Source organism: Trachemys scripta, chromosome 7 (genome assembly GCF_013100865.1).
Source record: "Trachemys scripta elegans isolate TJP31775 chromosome 7, CAS_Tse_1.0, whole genome shotgun sequence".
NCBI classification, from domain to species: Eukaryota; Metazoa; Chordata; order Testudines; family Emydidae; genus Trachemys; species Trachemys scripta.
In genome coordinates, this window is record NC_048304.1 from 13,147,926 (window position 1) to 13,169,586 (window position 21,661).

Here is a 21,661-nt window from a genome sequence, read left to right on the forward strand (position 1 = left end):
GTTTAACCAGGCATGGTCTTAATTATCTAAGCTGCAAATTTAATTTTATTGTGAAGTGTCCTGAGATGTGGAGCATGAAAGATGCTACGCAAATACAGTGTGATCGACTGGCTGTTATGCTATATGTGCCTTCATTTCGTGAAGAGATGGAACTTTCCTATTGGTGCAGATGATGACGTTACAGACACATTAAATTGAGGCCCAGTGTGATAAGACTTATCCCCCAAAATAAAATATTTTTGTCTTCTTTTCTATCTAACTTAGTGACTTATGGATTTGTGACTCTGCAGTCTGTGCTGTAGAATATGAATAAAAGTAGTAGCTGTGCCCAGTGTCCCTCGGTGCTCTGGAGCTCTGAAACAAACTACAGATTTATCTTCGCAGTCACGCACACATTTATATACTGTGTTTTCTTATTTGGGAAGTGCAATACTTTCTTAAATTGTCCTCATTCTTCTTATAGATTCATAGATTATAGGACTGGATGGGACCTCGAGAGGTCATCGAGTCCAGTCCCCTGCCCGCATGGCAGGACCAAATACCGTCTAGACCATCCCTGATAGACATTTATCTAACCTACTCTTAAATATCTCCAGAGATGGAGATTCCACAACCTCCCTAGGCAATTTATTCCAGTGTTTAACCACCCTGACAGTTAGGAACTTTTTCCTAATGTCCAACCTAGACCTCCCTTGCTGCAGTTTAAACCCATTGCTTCTGGTTCTATCCTTAGAGGCTAAGGTGAACAAGTTTTCTCCCTCTTCCTTATGACACCCTTTCTTAGACATTACAAATCTTTCCAATCCTAAACAATGACTTAATTTAGTCTGTTTATTGTTATGTATTAAATGAAAGCAAAGGTACATGAGTTGATTGTTAACAGAGGAACAAATATTGCCTCTGTTTTGTTGTGGAGGGCCTATTTGCAGCAGAGCTAATGCAACTGTATGTGTTGGAGGTAGTGGGAGGCTGGGTTAGAAGTAGAGGGACAGGACTTTGGGGAGCCAACACAAGGGATGCATACCCCCTGTGTACTAGGAAGACCAGCTCCATTGAAGCTCCCTGCACACTACTGCACCGTGGAGATTTAAATCCAGATGGGAACCGGGGAAAAGGCTGAGCCTTTGGAGTGGATATCTGATTTCTGGGGCAAGTGGGGAAGGAGAAACATTTATGTGTGTAGGACCGACCTCCTATTATGATGGAGACGCCCGATTGTGCTTCGTAAGAGGCCTTCACAGACCAAAGATCTGGAAAGGCCTGGTGCTGTGTGATCACTTATGAGCTGGAATTCCTGTTACGCTGAAAGTCCATAAAGTTGCCTTCACACTATTTCACCATATTCATGCCTTCTTATGTATTTTCAAGGGGAATGACAGATGAGAAGTGGACCTCAAGTGGCTGGCACTCTATAATCCTTTTTTGTGTGAGCTTCTTATATTAAACCTGCTCAAGACTTATTCCCCTTTGGAATGAATGCACAAGAGATGCCTCTAAGTCTTCTATTATATGTGTTTGAGAAAGGACAAGTTAAAAAAAGGGGAAACACTCAAGGCCAGTCTGTGATATCCTAACTCACACTGAGTATACTTTACACCCCAAGCACTCTCACTATTGTCAGTGGGACTACTTATAGTGTTAGGTACTACTCAGTGTGAGTAAGGGTACTACAGCCTGACCCTTCATGTTATGGTGATTCACTAGCCTTTGAGATAATTCTGATCTTAAAAATAATGAACACAAATCCTCCCATAAAAAAATACTTCCCATTATAAAGGTCCAAGATTGGCATTTGGACAATTTTGTGTGTGTGTTTATCAATACTTAAGCTCCTTAAAGCACTGACTTTTAATGAAAGTGACTAGCAGCAAAAAATTACTCTCTCTTTGTTAAGGTGAATTTTAATTTACCCATTTTAAATCCATTCAGTGTTTCCTTTTTTTCCTCCCCTTAGTCAAAATGTTTCATTTGGCCCACTGTATTAGGTTGCTACTAAGAGGTTCTACTGTAATGAATAGAAGCTCATTGGTAACAGGGTGTCATTTAAATCTATAGAAACCAGATAAAAAGCTGCCTTGTGCAAAAAATAGTGATTGAAGACATGGAAAGCCCATGCTAATGAATTACCAGAAAAAGCCAATGGAGAAATGCAACCCTTCTCAAACAGCCCAGATAATGCAGATTCTATTTATGTATGATAGGCACATAAAAGAAACACTGATCCAACTATAGACTGCAACAGCAGTCATTTAACCTATAATTTGGGTTGGAGAAGGTCTGCTGGAGCTGCTGTCCTCACAAATGAATTCTCTCTTTTGATAAAACTAGGCCATTCACTGGGTCTAAGCCTCTGCTATGAGAGAACAAAGTACTGTTGAGTATTTATTGCAATTACTAATTTAAATAGAGCAAAGTTGATGAGCCAAATGCTGACTTTTACTTCTGTCATCCTGTAATAGTTCACAACAGAGGAGAAATGCATTTCAATCGTGTTGGTTCAAAGGAAAGGGGGAAGAAAAGAGGAGGAGATTTTGTCTTGAAAGATCCCCAAGGAAGTAATTATAAGGATCTGGCATGGATAAGGAAAACAGGAGGACATCTTCAGCTCAGGCCTTGCTAAATCTGAGTTGACAGATTGACAGAAGAGGCATTTTTCCACAGAGCCCTGCCTCTGGCCTTGGTGTCTGCTGAAGACTTTCCTTATTCATGAATAGTGATTGCTAAGATAAAACAAACCAGGAAGAGGGTAGGAAATCTTTAAATAATCATTTCTGGATAACAAAGTGTGAGTGAATACACTAAATTGTTGTTTCTTTTTTTGTCCTTTTCCGCCCTCCCCCTCAATGGTTCCTACTTTCTCATCTTTTTGCCAGCTAACCCCCACCCCAAAGATACAGTTTTAAAAAGTTTAGCAATTCATCCATTGTTTAATATGCAATATCATTTTTAAAAGCCTGCCATGTTCTCCTGCCTGTTATCAATGGCCTCAGTCAATCTATAGCAAGATCTACTCCAACTAAGCTTTTTCGTAATCTTGATCACAATAATGAGGGGACAGGCCTTTTCTGCACACTAGCTGCATTTTTTACATGAGCTTAAGAAGCAGCGTGTTTTGCAATAATCCAATGTACAGAAGCAGAGCCCTGGATAACAGTGAGCAGGTCTTCATCTGCAAAAAAGAGAGTATAACCTCCTGGAGAACCACAAATAATAAAAGTAATCTTTTTACTTTGTAATAAAACGAATCAATTTACAACCACTGCTATCTGACCATCCAGAAGATACTTGGGGCCCAAAAAGCCCTGTAGGTTACAAACCTGCACAAGAAAAGAGGGCATAGCACATTAATTGTGGGCACTGATAAAATCTTGGTTGCTTCCTCCAGGTGCTTCCCCTTGCTACTGACATTACCTTAGTTTTAATTCAGTTAAGACTCCTTCAGCTAGCTCTCAGCCATTTCCCAGTCTCACTTCGATGTAACTGAATAAGCTACTCTGAGGGGTCAGATTAGAATCATATATATTCACTCAGCGCTGTGGCTAAATGCCACAGTCAGGCCCAGAATGAATTGTATATAACTGGACACTGGCTGTGTAGGCAGCATAGTTCTGATGAAATACTAAGATAGCTAGATAGATCACTGAGTTCTCTAATAGCTCTTAGAGGGTTTTCAGCTAAAGTTCTGGTCTTGATGCTATACTTTTCAGTTTCATATAGCAGAAAGGAGCTTAGGGTAGAAGTCCTTCTGCTGCACAATTTATCAACTTCTGCCAGCACTAGACGGCTGAAAACATTTGCAAAGTTTTCAGTGCGTCTGGTCTGAGTTTTGAGTTTGTAATGGTACCTTAACCAAGTGAGGTTTGCATGATTTTGTCTTTCATTAAATTTCATGGTGTTGTAACTGTAAATTGTTCTGTGCACATTTGTTTTTTCCCCTACTTAGAGAATTATATTTCCATACAGATAACATTTGACCTCTCTTTCAATATAATTCAATACAAGTTGATACAGGTCCGGAACCCTGACTCTCAGAGTCCAAGCTCTAGGATCCTCCCTGCAAGGTGGGAGGTTCCCAGAGCTTGGGCTGCAGCTCAGGCCCGAACGTCTACACCGCAGTTAAACAGCCCCTTAGCCTGAGCCCTGTCATCCTGAGTCAGCCAGCTGTGAGGTTTTATTAGCAGTAGAGACATAAACAATGAGGCTCTATGCAGGAGCAGAGATCTGCCCATGAAAATGAGCATGCAGGATCAGGACATATACTTACTGCTCCCTTGGAACATGCATACAACAAGTTACACAAAATATATTTGTTGCCATTCTAAATTTTAGCACGGAATATTTTCTGATGACATTACTAGCCACAGGGAAAAACAGTCACTCCAACATTCAGTAAAAGCCCCTTCAAAAAGCTGTTCCCAGTGTAACAGATCTTCTGCAATGGAAAAGCAGCTTACTTTACTTTTCAGTACCATGAAAGGCAACCGTGAAATGCAAGACTATTAATATTTCAAAGTGTTCTGGTGACACAATAAATCATGAAGGTGAAGCTTGTATGGTCTGTGATATTACCAGAAACTCAAGAAGTATTTATAGCCTTGTTCACACTTGAGTATTTTTATCATATATAGAATACATTGATCTGAACATAAATGGAAACGATAAAAAGCTATAAAATGCGAAACAAAGAAATATTCTCCCTTGTCTCTTTACCTTCTTCCTGACTCAGTCACTCATGTTCTTTTCCCATTCTCTGCTCATTTCTCTTTTTTTGTACCCTCATTTCACTCCATCTTTTTATAGCCTTATGTATAGCTCTTCATTCCTTCTTTGTGTGCCTGTCAGAAGTTTCATCATTCTGATTAGCAATGAGTATCTGAAATGGTGCAGACATTTTGTTTGTTCTGAAAACCAACCAATAATTCAGATTCTTGCATGAAGATTAGCTGCTCTTTCAGGCTTTCTAAGGTTTCCCCTCCCCCAGTCTCCTTTCTGTCTCTCTCTCTCTGATATCAGATGTCAGGATTTGGTCCTAAAAGTTGAGCAGATCTGGGTGAAGCAGTATTGGCTGAGGCTGGAATTTTCAAACGCACTTAAGTGACCTAGGAACACAAATCCAATTGCCTGTCCAATTGCATGGGTTTTGTGCTCCTAAGTCACTTGGATGCATCTGAAAATCCCATCCTTGGAGACCATTTTAATTAACATTTTAGAAATGTGGGAGTGTTTTTAAACTTTATTTAAAATCCTTCCCCTTTCCCCCTGGAGTTATTGTTAAGGGATTATACTTATCTTTTCTCTGATGTATTGATTGAACTATCCCCACATCTAATGCAGTCTAATTATTTAGTCCAGTTCCCAGTATTAGCTGGAAGAGGAGTGATGGACACCCATTGGCAAGGAAAATTAAACACTACAAATCCAAAGGAGTCCTTGAAATCCCAGATTTTCAGCAGGAAGATGAAGGCTTTTATGAATGTATTGCAGGGAACATTAGAGGAAGAAACATTGCAAGAGGTCAACTAATAATCTACGGTGAGCAAATGGAATTGTTTTTACATAGAGTATGTTAGCATTTGGAAATATTCTGTACAAGACAAAGATAATGAAGTCCATTAGCCCCTTGCAAGGAGATATCAGTGAAGAATATAGTTTCAGGTTAAGCTGATTAATAAAAGGATTGGAGGCTTGAAATGACCTCTGAATTACAATTTAAACTTCAGCGAGTACAAGATATTGTGTATTAGTATCAGATTGAAAAATGTAGGCTGTGCCATGCTGCAGCTATGAAGGTTAATATAAGGCAGAAAGAAATCTCATGTATTTACATGAAACATTAAGGGATGGATAGAGAATTTACGCTCAGCCCATATCATGGGGGCAGCATGTAGCTGTGATGTCCCATGAACATAGGGAAGGAATTGTGACCCTCGGATCTATACCAGTAGCAGATTCCTTCACCTACCAGCCTGGTTTAGCTGTGTTGACCAATGTGTTGTAGAAGGGAGTCATTCTCCAACTACCCCTTGCCCACCTGCACAGAAGTGTAGAGTAGCAGCCCTATGAAACCAACCCCCACTCCTATTCTATGACCCAAGATGCATGTAGCCCACACAGGAAAATCAGGGGGCATCTTATCACCTTTGCTCTCATGCATGGGTACATAGGACCAGCCCACATTCTTTCCCTAAATAGCAAAGTATGACACTGTTCTTTGTAGGCCAGAAATAATTTTAAAGTGAGGAGAATAAAGAATAAAACAGGACAATGAGACATGATCATTTAAAACTAAGCTCTCTGATCCTGCAGTTGGCTCTATGTCAGCAGACATTTCTTTCTTTCTTTAGGAAACTTCCATTCTAATGTAGAGTCTGGTTTAACTGACAGACTACCAATCTCCAGGTTAATGTCAAAGCATAGGTTTATGCCAGAAATAGAACAATTTGCTGCTGCTTTAATTGTTGTTGATGATGATGCTTTGGTTGGGGTTATTTTGTTTTCATTGTCTAGTTGTTTTCATGGAATGCGAATCAAACGGTTGTATTACATTTAGCAGATTACCTTGCCATGACGAATAACTACTAATTTAATTATACAATTATTAATGCAGTAAATGCAATTAAGATTACAAGCTTATTAATTGTGCTTTGCAATTTCATTCATAATTGTTGGTAGGCAATGAAATGTATATAAATAGCACAAACATTTTCACAAGCATTTTTCATGATTTTATAAGCAGGCTGGCATGATTTGTGTGTGATTTACTTCCTCATGCTTAATTCCCACACTGTTGCAGAAAGTTCTGTCCATTTCCTCTACCCTGTGTCTGTCTGATCTATTTAGACTGTAAGCTCTTTGGGGCAGGAACTGTCTGCTACGTTGTATTTGTACAGTGCCTAGCACAATGGGCTCCATTCTTGGTTAGTCCTTGGGCACTACTGTAATAAATACGGTTCATAATTAACGGTAAGCATGGTCCGCTTTTACCAACTTGTTCTTTTATCACAAATGTACATTCCCAATGCAGGGATTGGACTCTAAGAGAGCTTTGCCTCCATGGATGAACAATTTGGGGATACAGAGTCAGGATTCAACCAATAGCTAGCTGTGTATCAGGAATAACACTGAAGGATATTTTGTCACAGTATCTTGTTCTGATCATCCCCTGAAATTACAATGATCTTCTTTGTTAATTAAGGCAGAACTGTGATTGGCCCTTACACTGGAGCGTGAGATGGTATGGTCAGAAAGAGCCTCTCTGCGTTTTGAACACCCTGCTCAAGTGTCTCTTGCAGGAGAACTCAGTGAGAGCTCCCTGTTTATGCCTCTCAGGGATGCCTCTCAGCTCAAAGAAGGCAAACAGTAGCAAGGAATAGATAGGATTCTGCTCCAGCTCTCCTCTGTGCTAGTCTCTGGAGCAGGATCAGCACACCAGGGAGAGCAGATGTCATCATCCTGTCACAGTCCCCTGGTCCACTGAAGAGTTCACAGAGGGATATCTCCCAGTGCACCCCCCAAGAATGCAGTTTGTTATTTATTATTACGTAAGGTGACCAGATGTCCTGATTTTATAGGGACAGTCCTGATAGTTGGGGCTTTTTTTTATATGGGCTCCTATTACCTCCCACCCCCTGTCCCAATTTTTCACACTTGCTATCTGGTCACCCTATTATTGCTAGTAGTATTACCGTAGTGCTTAGGCGCCCCGGTCATATACCAGGATTCTATTGTGCTAGCCGCTGTACAAACATAGAACAAATAGACGGTCCCTACCCAGGGAGTTTATGATCCAAGTATAAGACAAAAGACAACAGATGGATACAGACAGACTGGGGAATACAAGGAAACAATGAGACAATATTGGTCCACGTGATTGGCTGTAAACTGAGCAAACCAAAAGCATGGCTTCTGTTTACAATGCTTTGCACTTTTTGTCTTGTTAATACAGCACTCCCTGAATGGGATAAAAAAATCCAAAATGCCTATCTGTCTCTCTATGACAGCTTGTTTTGGGAATGTAAGGCAAGTGGAAAACCAAGTCCTTCCTACAGTTGGTTAAAAAATGGCCAACCCCTTATGCCAGAGGTAAGACACAACATTTTTTACATTGTTTAGCAGGTGGATTTGGCTTTGACTTTTTTAAAAAAAAAAAAAACAACCATGATCATTTTGTGAGTATTGTTGCCCCTTGTTAAGTGGAATTATCAAGTCTGTCTTTGAAGAAGGAGATGTTATTTACAGCTTGCCATTTTCTAATGGTATTCTTTTAATAAAAGAGGGATAAAATACTCTAAAGTCTCATTAATATTTTTCACAATACTTACAGTACATTGTAAATGGAATACTTCAAGCAACAAAATGTAGAATGTTGTTGCTCAATGGACTAAATGGATAGTTTGCAGGTGAATGTACAGTGAGTGTAATAAAATATTCACTCTGTCACTATGCTTGCTGAAAATATCTTAGCAAGCTGCTTTCCACCCTAGGGTTAATTCTATAGTATAGGTCCACTGTTTAACAAACTACTTCTTTCTGACCACATAGCTGGTCATCTCTACATTATTTCTGCTTGTGTGAATGTGGTGCTTTATTCTTCATTTTGTCTGAATAACTCAAAAAAAGAGTCAGCTGAGACATGAGGTGGTGGGGGAATTCAGCTTCTGCGTGAACTGCTTGTATTACTTTTTAAAAGGGTTTTTAAATTCATAGACTGTCTGCTAAAAAAAAAAAAAAAGAAGAACAAAATACATTGAGAGGATAGCAAACACCCTGCAGGTAGAACTAAGTATGCAAAAGATATCTGTAGTCAGAATCTTGAGGAAAAAAGTGGATAAGTAATGTGATGTTGTTAATTAGTTAGCAATATACCAGCTACATAACCCCAGGCTATGCTCTCATCAAATTTTCAATATAATCAAGGTTGGATTGGGTCAGTACTTGGTTGGGAGACCTCCAAGATGCTGAAGAAATTGTTTTTGCTGACTCAATAGGTGGCACTCTTTCCTATGCATCAATGTAGTAACAAGAGGACATCAAATAATCTCTGTAACTAGCATTATCTTTTACTATTAGGAAGTTACATGAAATGCATTGACTAGTTCACAAATGTACATTTTATTTTAGATGCATACAGTATTTCAACTGAGGATTCTATTACATACTGTAGCACTGTATGGTGCACTCTAAATTCTATAGAGGCAGTATAGCCAGTCTAAAGAATATAATAGTAAAACAAATCTGTTGCTTCCAGACCTGCATTCAATGATGGAATTTATATTCTGTTGTTGTGGGTTTCTTTCTCACTGATTCATTTTGGAGAGAGTACTCTCTCTTGCTTTTTGGTATTCTACTTTACAGTGTGGCTTTTATTGTCCCTGGAGGATAGTGATAGTAAGACTTGAAATATTTGGTTTTAAGTTATGTTAGTAGTACGGAGCCAGTTTTATTGTGTGCTGAGGAAAAGTGAAGAAAAAAAATTGTTTAAAGCATAGAAACAAAAATATGGGCCAAATTTATCCCTAGTGTGTGAGTGTGGTCTTTTTATTTGTTTTGTTGTTGTTGTTTTTACTTCAGCAGCACTACACCATTGATTAAATTGGCCTAGTAAAAGCTTGAATTCAAGCTAAGCATATCCAGCCTCCACTAGATGATCTGTGCTGGTTGGTTTGCAGGTGAAGTTTAAGGTGAAGACTGTAATTTAAAGCCCTAATTGACTTGGGACCTACCTACCTAAAATACTTAATATTTTACTCTTTAATAACAAGGATACCAAACTGTAGTTATGGATAAAATTGTTGGATAGTAACTAGGAGTGTTCACAAATGGAGTATATCATTACATGATCCAAAGTTGAAGGACTAAATGTGCTTATCAATCAGGGCCGGCTCTAGACTTTTTGCCGCCCCAAGCAAAAAATAATTTTGTCTGTCCCCCATCCCAGCCCTGGGCTCCTCACCGCACCCCCCTGCTGCCCCAACCCTGGGCTCTCCCCCACCACCCGCACACCCAGCTCTGGGCTCTCACCCCCCCACCCGCATCCCCCTGCCACCCCAGCCCCCCTGGGCTCTCCCCAACACACACCCTGCTGCCCCAGCTCTGAGCTCCCCACTACCACCCCACCATTGCCCCCCACACACACCTCCTGCTGCCTCAGCCCTGGGCTCTCCCGCCCCGCTCTGTACCCTCCTTCCTGGTAACTCGCTCCCAGGGCGGGTCATTCAGCAGGAATTTTGGATGTGCACAGAACACTGACAGGATTGCTTCCCATATGGTTACAGGGCTGCAGTAAAGTGGAACAATTTTCAGCTTGTGTGATTGGAGGATATCTGGATGCATATTATAAGACTGTCCTACATAAATGAGGAAAAGTTGAGGTGCCTTTATTATTCTTTTGTTCCACTCTTTCTTTCTATGGGGAATTTGTCAATGCAATATCACTGTCTTCCTTTTAAACAAACAAACAAAAGGCAATGGCTGTTGAAAATAGCAATTCCAGTCCTAAAAACCACTGGGAAGCATTTCTTGCTCAATTTTATCCTATTTTTTCTACAGCAAGTTACAGTGGATCAGTATATTTGATTTGGGAGAAATGAAGTAACAGCTGCCCAAACTGAGCTTGAGCACTCCTGAATTTTGAGGTGTTCAAATCTGGAAGGCAGGTGCTGGGGGAGGCTGTGGCTCCGCAGGGGAGCACGGCAGCATGTATGCAGCAGCGTGTCTGGCGCTGTGCAAAGCCAGACACGCTGGTCTGAGTGGCACGGTGAGGGGGCTGGGGGGTTGGAGAAGGGGTAGGGGGTTCCGGGGGGCAGTCAAGGGACAAGGAGAAGGGGGGGTTGGATGGGTCAGGGATTCGGGGGGAGCAGTCAGGGGACAGGCAGCAGTTGGATAGGCATGGGACTCCCAGGGGTTTGTCAGGGGACAGGTAGGGGGTGGGATCCTAGGGGGTAAGTTGCGGGGGTCTCAGGAGGGGGCAGTTGGGGACAAGAAGAAGGGAGGCTTAGATGGGGGTGGGGTCCTGGGAGGGGGCAATCAGGGGACAAGGATCAGTGGGGCTTAGCTAGGGGGTGGGGTCCTGGGGGGCAGTTAGGGGCAGGGTCCCGGAAGGGGATGATCAGGGAGCAGGGGGGTTGGATGGGTTGGGGTTTCTGTGGGGGGCAGTCGGAGGGAGTGGATGGGGGCAGGGTGGGGCTACCCTCCCTCCCCGTGGAGTGTCCTATTTTTGGAATGTTAAAATATGGTCTCCCTTCCCAGTGCAGCTCTCTATTCACAGCAGGCTGCAGTATGAGGTCTCAGCTACCTCACTCCCTCCCCCTCTTTCCTGTTGGTAGTGGCCAAGGGAATGCTGGGAAATGTAGTTCTTTCCCTGCTCCAGGGCTGGCTCTATAGGCAGGGAGCTAACCAAGAAACTACAGCTCCCAGGGCCCCCTGTTCTCAGCTCTCATGCTGGATCCCTGCCGCCCCTGCAAATGGGCTACCCCAAGCACCTGCTTGCTTTGCTGGTGCCTAGAACCGCCCCCGTTATCAATGCCCTCCAAAATTTTATTCTGATTGTTTTCACGTGACTCATGCCTTAAATATTTTAGGCAATATTATCTAATCTGCTGGACACCTGAAATGTTTAACTGATGACTGGGGTAAGGTTTAAGGGGAGTTTATTTATTTAACTAACAATAAGAAATAATGTTGTATGGTTTTGTAGCTGTGTTGTTCCTAAGATATTAGAGAGACAAGGTGGGTGAGGCAGTGTCTTTTTCTTGGACCAACTTCTGTTGGTGAGAAAGACAAGTTTGCAAGACAGTTGTGATGCTGTTGTAATCTAGCCTAGCTGCATTGTCTGTCTCAGTCTCTACAGCTGCTTCTCTGTGTGGGAATATGTGAGTGTTAGCTGGACAAGTGGCACAGCTTAGTGTCCTGCAGGTTATGTGGCATGTTTATGATTTGTAATAAGGTAACCCTTGATCATAATCCTTAAATCATTAAGGAAAAGTCTAGAATATACAGGCAGAGTGACTGTTGGCAAACATCATATTCGTTTCAGGATTTAAAAAAAATGAGAGGGAAGGTTTATTTGGAGGGAATTAGCTAAACAGCAAGGGAAGAGAGAACGCATTGAAGAGAGGAATGTGAAGAGGAGGGAAGGAGAAATGAAGGGAATATGGTGGGCAGGGGGAGTGAGGCTGAGGTAAGTGACTCTTAAGGAGGGCATGAGTGACTGTTATAGAGGGTGTATGAGGGGTTGGAGCAAACAGCCAACTAGCAGAGAGGAGAGAATGTCCAAAGTAAAAATTGAGAAACAGTCTGTTGACATCATAAATTTCCAAAGGCCCCTAATGCAGCTGCTTCTGTATCTGCTCCTGCCTGCTGAGTTTCTGGTTCTACTCTGGAGCTTTTGTCTTCCTCAAATCCGCATGGATGGAGGGGAAGGATGGACTACATGGGCCTTAGTGCCCCTGGGGAGGAGTCTCCCTGCAGATTTGTCTCTCAGGTGCTGAAGCGGGTAAACCCCTCAGGGTCTCATTTCCCATCTCCTCTCATGGTGTAGCTGTCCCTGATGCAGCTGCTTTGGTGTCTGCTTCCTGTTGAAGCATAACCCTTTAGCTCTCAATGCAGCAATGCCTTTAAACAATGAGACTGCAGCATGTGCCCATAGTTAAACTTACGTTTAATTTGCTTAGATGAACTGGGGCCTTAAAGCTAGAGCTGGGCAAATAACAAATTATTTGGTTTGCAGGCAATTTTAATAAATTGGAAAAGAATTCATTTTGGGTCAAGCTAAAAACATTTTCTAAAAATGTTTGGCAAATCGAAAAGTTGAAAAAAATAGGGGGGTGTCAAATGATTTGATTTCAATTTTTTTATGTGTTTTTTAAAAATAAATTAAAAAATGTTTATAAAATAAAGGTAATTTAAAATAGAAAAATAAAGTGTTTTCTTTTTTTCAAGTTTTTTTTAATTGAATCAATTAAATCAAAATCTACACAAATTTGCAAAATATTTTGGTGTTGCTGAATCTGAATTTTCCTCCGAAAAAACAGTTTTATGAGAAAATTTTTGCCTAACACCTCTTATTTCATTACAGCCATCATGTAACCTTTTTTCTAAGATATATATTTGAGCTAAGCTACTTGGCTTTATTTATTTTTAAATTTTCATAGTGTTTTATTAAGCATTCAGAAATAACAAAATCTCAACTTCTGACTCATGACTGCCTGCTTTTATGTTCACTTCTTCAAACAAAATGTTTGCTTGTTTTTCCTTTATTAGGAGAGAATTCAAATAGAAAATGGAACTCTTACCATAACTATGCTGAATGTGTCAGATTCTGGCCTCTATCAGTGTGTTGCGGAAAACAAATACAATACAATTTACGCCAATGCTGAGTTAAGAGTGATAGGTAAGTAAATGAGTCATTAAAATAAGCAGATAGCAGCTAGAATGTAAAACTAATTTCGAAATTCTGAAAGTGAGAAATGAAGAGAGCTGACTGAATACTGCAAAAACAGCTTTTGTGGACTATTTGAATTCCACAAGGCTGTTTAGTTCAGCTATGTTTGTATCCCTTACTATTCGCAAACATTTGGGCAAACGTGTTTTGTTTGCATGAATGTTTGGGGGAAAGGATGTTCTTTATCGGTATTTTCATGTGAACAGAATTTCTGTGGGTGAACAAGGGTGCTTATTGTGTGTTATTCCTTACTTGGTATTTGAAATTATTATTTGTTATTCTGCAATTTAAAAACATCAGTCATTATTTCAAGTGAGCAAAAAATGTCACGTGATTTAAGCAAACAGCACAATTAGTGCATATAATCTCAATATGAATTTCAACAACATCCACAGGCTGAAATTTGTTCACATGTGGTGAAATTCATCCCTGTACAGAGAGTCATTTTGCAGCCTATACAACAATCAGGTCCCGCTTAAGTCATCAAAACACGACCTCCAATTGCACTAGGTCTTGTGCTGCTCCTCTCAAGAAGATTGAATTTCACCAACAAATTATTTGACAAATACCTGTGAATAATGAATGGATTTATTTGCAATGAATAATCTACACTCTAGCAATGAATACAATGGACTAGATTCAGGCTTAATGCTGTTAATTCTGCTCAAGCTTTTGGTATGTCTACACTGCAGCTGGGCATATGATTTGTAGCTCATGTAGACATATCTGCTTTAGCTTTTAATCCAGCTAGCTTGCTAAAAATAAATTGAAGATGCAGTAGTGTGGTCTTTGGCCTGGGCTACACAAGCCCACCTGACCCTATCTAGGTACACACTCACTGTGCAGACTGTTAGAGCTCTGCTAAATCACCTCATTCCTGATTTAAAATAAACATTCCTTCCAGTCCTCAGACAGTCCTAAGCAAAGCCTACCAGAGATACCACAGAAAGTTGGGTCGTTCTAATCCTTTTGTTTCCAGGTGAACAAAATTCATAAAAAGCAATATAAATACAAGACCTCTAAACGGACTTAAGTTCTTAGAATTCAAATAAAAAACTTGAATTCAAATCTGCAAAGGCAAAAAGGCAATTGAGTTTACCCACTATGTTCAGCAGAGAGAAAATTTCAGAAAATTAATTTATTTTGTCAACTATATTATGGGTTTCTTCATTTTTTCCTTTTCTTTTTTAAGCTTCAGCCCCAGATTTTTCCAAAAATCCTGTGAAACAAATGTCAGTTGCTCAAGTTGGGGGTGAAGTTACCATTGAATGTAAACCAAATGCTTCTCCCCGGGCAGTTATCAACTGGAAAAAGGGCACCAATGTTCTGCGACAAAACAAAAGGTACTTTGGTAAACTGATTGCTGAGTTGTTTTTTTTGTTTGTTTTTGGATTGGTTTTTTTTTTGGTATCTGAACATCGGTTGACTAAGTATCATTTTTGACAGCTCATTGCTGGAATACTCTGATGCTGCAGGCCTATTCATCATGAACTCTATCCATACAATTCTAGATAGGAAGCTGATTGACAACAAAGCTGGTTTAAATACATTTGGGTAACTGTAAATTCTGTCTGTGGGATACATGCTTTGCTTTCTTGAACAGCTATATCATTGCAATATTCTCTGGGCCATCTCTTCTTACCCCATACAGAGCCTGATTGAATCAGCTTCATGTTAGGGAGATCAGTGGAGGTTTGAGTGGATGAAATCTACCTCATGGCTCCGGATCAACTGCACACTAGCTATATAGGCTGTACTACAACCCAGGGCTACATCATTATCCACAGTCCGTACCTTTAATACTTAAGCAAGGAGATTTTGTTAGTGGATCAGCAAAGCAGTAGAGTCACTTGCCATGTGCTGGCCCTTCTGCAGAAGTCCTCCACCACAAACTCCTTTGTTTACCTTGAGCCACTCATGTTCAAGACTGCCTGACACCCTGGGTCCTAGCTTGGCTGGCTAGCCTGTGCTGCTATTTTTAGCACACTAGCTGGAGCAGACGAAGCATGAGTCTGACTACCTGCTCTGGGAATCATACCCCCCAGCTGCAATGTAGACATACCCTAAGATTTTAAAGGGAGATCTACCTAAGATTTTCAATCACCCATACAGGAAAACTATCCATCCATCCATCGGTTAATACATCCTATTATCTATCCTTAAGTTTCCATAACAACACTCTTTAAATTATAATTCATTGGTATTACACCAACCAAATGTGCAATGTGGAAATGTCTCCATATTCAATATTGCAATTGTGTATAATGGTGTTAAATATAGAAACAGAGGGCCAGATTCTCCATTTGTTTGTACTTTATATATTCATTTACAAAGTACAAAGTGAGCGTAAAACACCACCAAATCAAAAAGACAGCACTTTGCATCTACTTTGCGCAGATACAAGTCATTACCCAAGATAAAGTCAGTAGAGAATCTGACCCAGAGACGGTAATATAAGATGCTATTACACAACAGAAGTTCCTGATTATTTTTCCTCTGAAACAATAGCAAAGGAGGTATCTTTAAATTATGGGGAAAACATTCAGCTATTACTTACCATGAGTATTGTTTTAATTAGTGTTTAGCCAGATCTTTCACATAGTTATTTTTAGATTATACAATATGTTCAACCAAGTCCCTATCCAAAATGCTACATCTATAATGTGCAGAGAGAATGATTTGGCTTCTTTATGTACAGTAGTAAGGAGATAAAGACAGCCTAAACTTTACAACATTAAGGTCTGCACTGGCAATGAGGGTCCCATCGGATTTGCATGTGCATGTTATATATATAAATCCAAGTAAATATTATGGTTGTGTGCATGTATGTTTAATTTTATATATAAAATTCTTGAATAGATATATCATTGCAATTTTATAATTTTATAATATACATTTTTATAATATATATATTTTTAAAATATATAATTGTATATAATTATATATAAAATTAAACATACATGCACACAGCCATAATATTTACTTGGACTGATATGTTCCCTGATCATGTTAAATTATTATTAATAATTATAATAATCTTGCATTTATGGGCATCCATCCTTAAGAGGTCCAGGCACCTTAAAAAAACAAACCAACGTATAAATTCCATTATAAAGGCAATGGTTGGGTGTTTGAATTCACCAGCCCCCCATTCCTCCCATGCAGTTAAAGCGTATCATTTGGACATAAGGTAACATAATAACCAACAATCTCTTGTAAATTGCTACTTCTCTTGATTGTTAAATGATAAAGTAGCTATTGCCAGAATTTTAAAGATGATAGACAGAGTTCTCTGTAGTAGAACTCTTCCAGAAGTCCCGCAGAATATGAAGTAGCATACAGAAAATGAAGTAAGGACTTGTAAGTTTTTTTCCTCACCTAGCAAAATCATATGTATCTTTACTTATTAAAAAGCGGGGAAGTATCCCCTCTAGCTTGTTATATGTATATTTTAATTCTAGCAGGACACATAAATCTGAACTATTTTAACTAAAGGTTACCTGAGTTTCTTTTCCTATTTTATTGTGCAGCATTTATAATCTCCATGGACCCGTTTTCTAACCTTTCTGAAAAGCTGGTTGGCATATTATCTGAGAAAAAATATCGTTCACAGTTCTGACAGGAATGCGATGATGGACAAGTTGCTAAATAAGTCAAACCACATAGCTCCTTTAGGATGATCTAGACAAATTAAATCCTTTGTTAAGGAGATGGGGCTACCAAACCTTTGGAGAATATTTTGCCCTGAAGGAGAAAAGATACTCATTTTCCCCCCCATCCTGTGCTTGCTCACGATTTGATCTATTTCTGATGGCTATGCATAGGCTATGCATAGTATTATCATGAGCAGCTACTCCTTTTTTAATCACATGGTCTGAAAATGTTACCTTTTATCTATTTTATCTCCTACATATAAAAACAAAGAGATTATTAGGCAGAACTGACTAATCAACTGAGATCCACCTTCTTGTTCTGTCTATAAGAGTATTTTCAAACCTTCATTTTAGCTGTTTGCTCAAATTTTGAATAATGCAGAAATGGGGGAGAAGGGAGAGAGTGATTTGTACCTCAGATAAAGGAAGTTTTGAACTCTAGACTTTAATCCTGCACAAGTCATTAGGAGCTTTGCCATTGACCTCAAGGGTGCAGGATCAGGACCTAATGAAAACTTTGCTATATATTACAAGTTATTTTCAGCTGAAAATCTTATCCCAGTTGGTCATCTGTGAGAGACGCTGTTTCCTGAATACAAGGACAGGGGATCCCAAAATGCTGTAAACACATATGTACATACATATATAAATCACTCACCCTTTTCTTACAGGAAGCCTGCTGAGGTAAAGCATAGAAATCATTTAATAAGGCAAGAGGAAGGAATATATTAATTGTATACAGCTGTTTCAGTGAATTAATAATCAGTAATAAAAATATTCATAATTTTAAAACTCCAGACTTTTTAATGTTATTTTATTTTTTAGGAAACAATGCAACTGGACAAAAATCAGTCTAGCAATCTACAAAGGGAAGCATTATTTTACAATATCTATTGGTCCCCAGTTTGACTTGTAAGCTAAAACTTTATTCCAGTTCCATCACTACAGACATGAGGGACATTATCTATCCAAAATCAAAGCTCCAGTACATGATGTATTTCATGTAGGGTTTTCAGTATTTACCATGCACATTATTGGCATTTATCAGAGGAGGAATATGAGGAAATTCTTGAAAAGAAGAAGAATTAGATGCTGTCTTTTAATAACCTATCTAAAGAAAACTTAGACAACTAAACAGATGTTGTAATTGCAGACTTTTATTGCTGCCTAATAAAGATTTATCCAGTAATCGCTAAGATCTTACAGCTGACCTTTGGAGTCTTAAACTCAGAGAGATCTGCCCATTCCCAACATGGTGTGTAGTGACCCAGAAGGTTTCATTAAGTCAGTGGTTCCCAAAATTGTTCCACCACTTGTGCAGGGAAAGCCCCTGGCGGTCCGGGCTGGTTTGTTTACCTGCCGCGTCCACAGGTTCAGCCGATTGCGGCTCCCACTGGCTGTGGTTCGCTGCTCCAGGCCAACGGGAGCTGCAGGAAGCAGCAGCCAGTACGTCCCTTGGGCCACGCCACTTCCAGCAGCCCCCATTGGCCTGGAGCGGCGAACCGCGGCCACTGGGAGCCGCGATCGGTTGAACCTGCGGACGTGGCAGGTACACAAACCTGCCCGGCCTGCCAGGGGTTTCCCTCCACAAGCGGTGGAACAAGTTTGGGAACCACTGCATTAAGTAAAGGATTTCAGTCTGTTTATAGCAAGGTATTGCATTTGAACTATGCCACCAGCTTGCTAAGCAGGAGGGTTCTTCCAGGGCTCTGTGTTTGGATGCACAGATATTATCAATTCCTTGTGTTTGGAAAAATCTAGCTTGCACAATATTGTGAGAGCATAAGGGCCTTGTTCTCATTTACACCATTTGTATGCTAAGGTAATACATTTGGTCTCAATGCAGTTGGTCCTTATTTACAATGGTGTGACTCAGACCCCAGTCAGGCCAAGCATGTCAAAAGTTAAAACATTTTTGTCACCTGATGAGTAGACAGGTCTCCTTAGGTTTTTGTTTGTTTGCTGTCGATGCTTTTGGGGTTTGGGGGTTTCTTTGCGGGGGGGGGGAGCGTTTTTTGCTATTTGGGAAAGGGGGAAAAGCTAGACAAAAAACAAACAACCAAACATAGATACCATGGAGGAGGAAGAAAGGGATCATAAGTTTCCATTTTAAGGCAAAGATTTTCTTTTTTAATGAATTTAGTGCTCATGGAAGATGCTCGGAACTGAAATTCACTGTCCATAGAACAGATACAAGATAGTCAGCAACAGTGTAAACCACCTACATATTTGCTAACATAATTTAACCCTGACCCTACAAGTACTAGGTCCAGTCCTACAGCCTAGAAGTATTGCATGTTGTACAACTCAGGGAATACCTCAACCAGGTGTCCTCAACCAGACTGATGTTGGGCCAGCCCCCAGCCACGAAAGGCTTTATTTATATGTAATACAATTGTGCCTATCGGCTCTAACCAAAATCAAAGCCAGTTGTGCCAGGCACTGTACAGACACTTAGCAAGAGTCAGTTCCTGTCCCAGAGATTTACACTCTAAATAGACAAGACAGAAGAGCTGGTCAGGAATTTTCAATTAACATGTATGCCAATGGAAAATACAGTTTCCACAAAATCAAAACATTTCAGTTTTACCAAAAAAAATATATAATTTTTGTTTGGGTGGAAATAAATAAAAATGTTTTGTTTCTGGTTGGCTTGACCCAAATTTGTTATATTTCATTTTGTTTAACTGACTCAAAATATTTAGTTTTGAATCAGTTCAAGAAAACATTAAAGTGCATTTCCCTATCAGCACATTGTCTTGTCTCTTGTAGTTCAGGCCCCCATTCTCTCCTGTTCGCCAATGGCCACTATGCTCCCTGGAGGATTACATCACACACAGTGCAATGCAGACTCCCTTCTCACCAAGCTGCGTAGTACATCATGGGAATCACATGATTTCAGATGCATCATGCAAAATGTAGTCTGGCCAGGGTATCTGGCCTTCAGGGGAGATTAGGGGCATCAGGCTCTTAAACTACAGCTCCCAAACAGCAATGCACCAGAATGGGAAAATGCAGATTAATATTGAACTGACTTGAAATGAGGCATTTCAGGTCAGTTCAACAAACAGAAATGAAATATTTTGATTTCAGAATGTCACGATATTTCATTTTGATTGAAAATGGTGAAACAAACCATTTCAACATTTCCAAATGGAAACTTTTTGAAATGTCTGTTCCACAAAAAAATTTAAAATGTCAGTGTTTTGCTTTGATTTCTGATGAAAATGAATGTTGAAATATCAGACAAAGGGTCTGAGGAGCAAAGAAAAGGCAAATTGATGTGCTGAAGGTCACACATGAGAGCAGTGGCAGAGAGAAATAGACCCCAGGGCTCCTGATACCTAGTTTAGTGACCCAGCCAATAGACCACACTGCCTTATGCACCTTCTGCTAGCAGTGAGGGTGGGATGGGACCTTCTGTGCTGACTTTACAGTTTTACATGGGAACAACCTTTCTCACTGTATTTCAGCACTTCTGGTTTCGGGTTTTTCTAGCAAAATGTTCAATGAACATATGTGCACCTACAAAATAGTTTGGGTTTGTGTATTTTCAGTTTTGGGGCCCAGTTTCAGTCTGTTCTCATTTATCCTTCTTGCTCTTCCTTCAGTAGTAGTTTTTCATAGCTTTGATGATTCCCTTTAACTCAGTATCTTATCAGTGCCTGTACTTGTAAAGAAGAAAGTTCATTTCCCTTTCTAGTTTTTAAAGTGAGCTCTTGAAGTATTGGCATTAGCAGTCAGAACAGTTTTAGATATCTCAGGCAGCATCACTGTAAGTCAACATGAATACAGATTAAGCTTATCTCTTCATGACATTCTAATTTGACTTAGGGAACCAATGGAACTGATTCCGCATCTGCTAAATTTGATTAATCACTTCAATTCTATTCTTAGCTAACAAATGAACTGACAGAAATCAAATACATAGATTTGCCTGCCTATTTCCAGTGCCCATGTATTGCTTGTTCTGAAATCACCTATTGAGATATGAAAATGCATGCAAAATCTCAGCTTGCTGGACAGAATCACTTTGATTTTTCTTCTAGCAGGAAGCACTAAACATTTAACATACTCTGCTAAGCTGACAGCATCATCATTACATCTCTTTCAAGGGAATGCTGGTAACAGTGATGAGTATTTATGTTTTAAAACTATATTTCACTATATGAGCACAGTGGCTTCTTTCTCTTTATATGGAAGGATGGCAAATGATGTTTTGTGGCAAAAATATGTAAGAAGAAGGGATTTATAGACCTTGATAATATATTTATCTGTTAATGACTCTATTGTTATCCTGTTTCCTGTGAATTATGTACAATTTTAGGCTCAATTCTACAAATACTTCTCCACATGCTTAACTTTGCACCTCTGAATAGTGTCATTGAACTCAGTGGATCTGCTCACAAATGAAAAACTAAGCATATGCAGAAGTGTTTCCAGAAATAGGGCCTTTGGTCTAACAGCAAAGAATGAGGGAACCCGAAGACACTCACACCCAAATGCAAAGACTGTGACAAAAACCATTGGCTGAAAAGTTGTCCATTCATAGGAATGTTGCGAAATT

At 39.8% G+C, this 21,661-nt stretch overlaps 1 protein-coding gene across 2 annotated transcripts in view; it reads left to right on the top strand.

Annotated features, from left to right (window-relative positions):
- Window positions 1-21,661, top strand: part of CNTN6 (contactin 6) — a 220,575-nt gene that overhangs the window by 146,666 nt on the left and 52,248 nt on the right. For both annotated transcript variants that reach the window (XM_034775442.1, XM_034775441.1), the window contains exons 8-11: window positions 5,348-5,532; window positions 7,946-8,082; window positions 13,261-13,390; window positions 14,634-14,784. In XM_034775442.1, coding sequence (XP_034631333.1) covers window positions 5,348-5,532; window positions 7,946-8,082; window positions 13,261-13,390; window positions 14,634-14,784 — 603 coding nt within the window. The remainder of the gene's footprint in view (window positions 1-5,347; window positions 5,533-7,945; window positions 8,083-13,260; window positions 13,391-14,633; window positions 14,785-21,661) is intronic.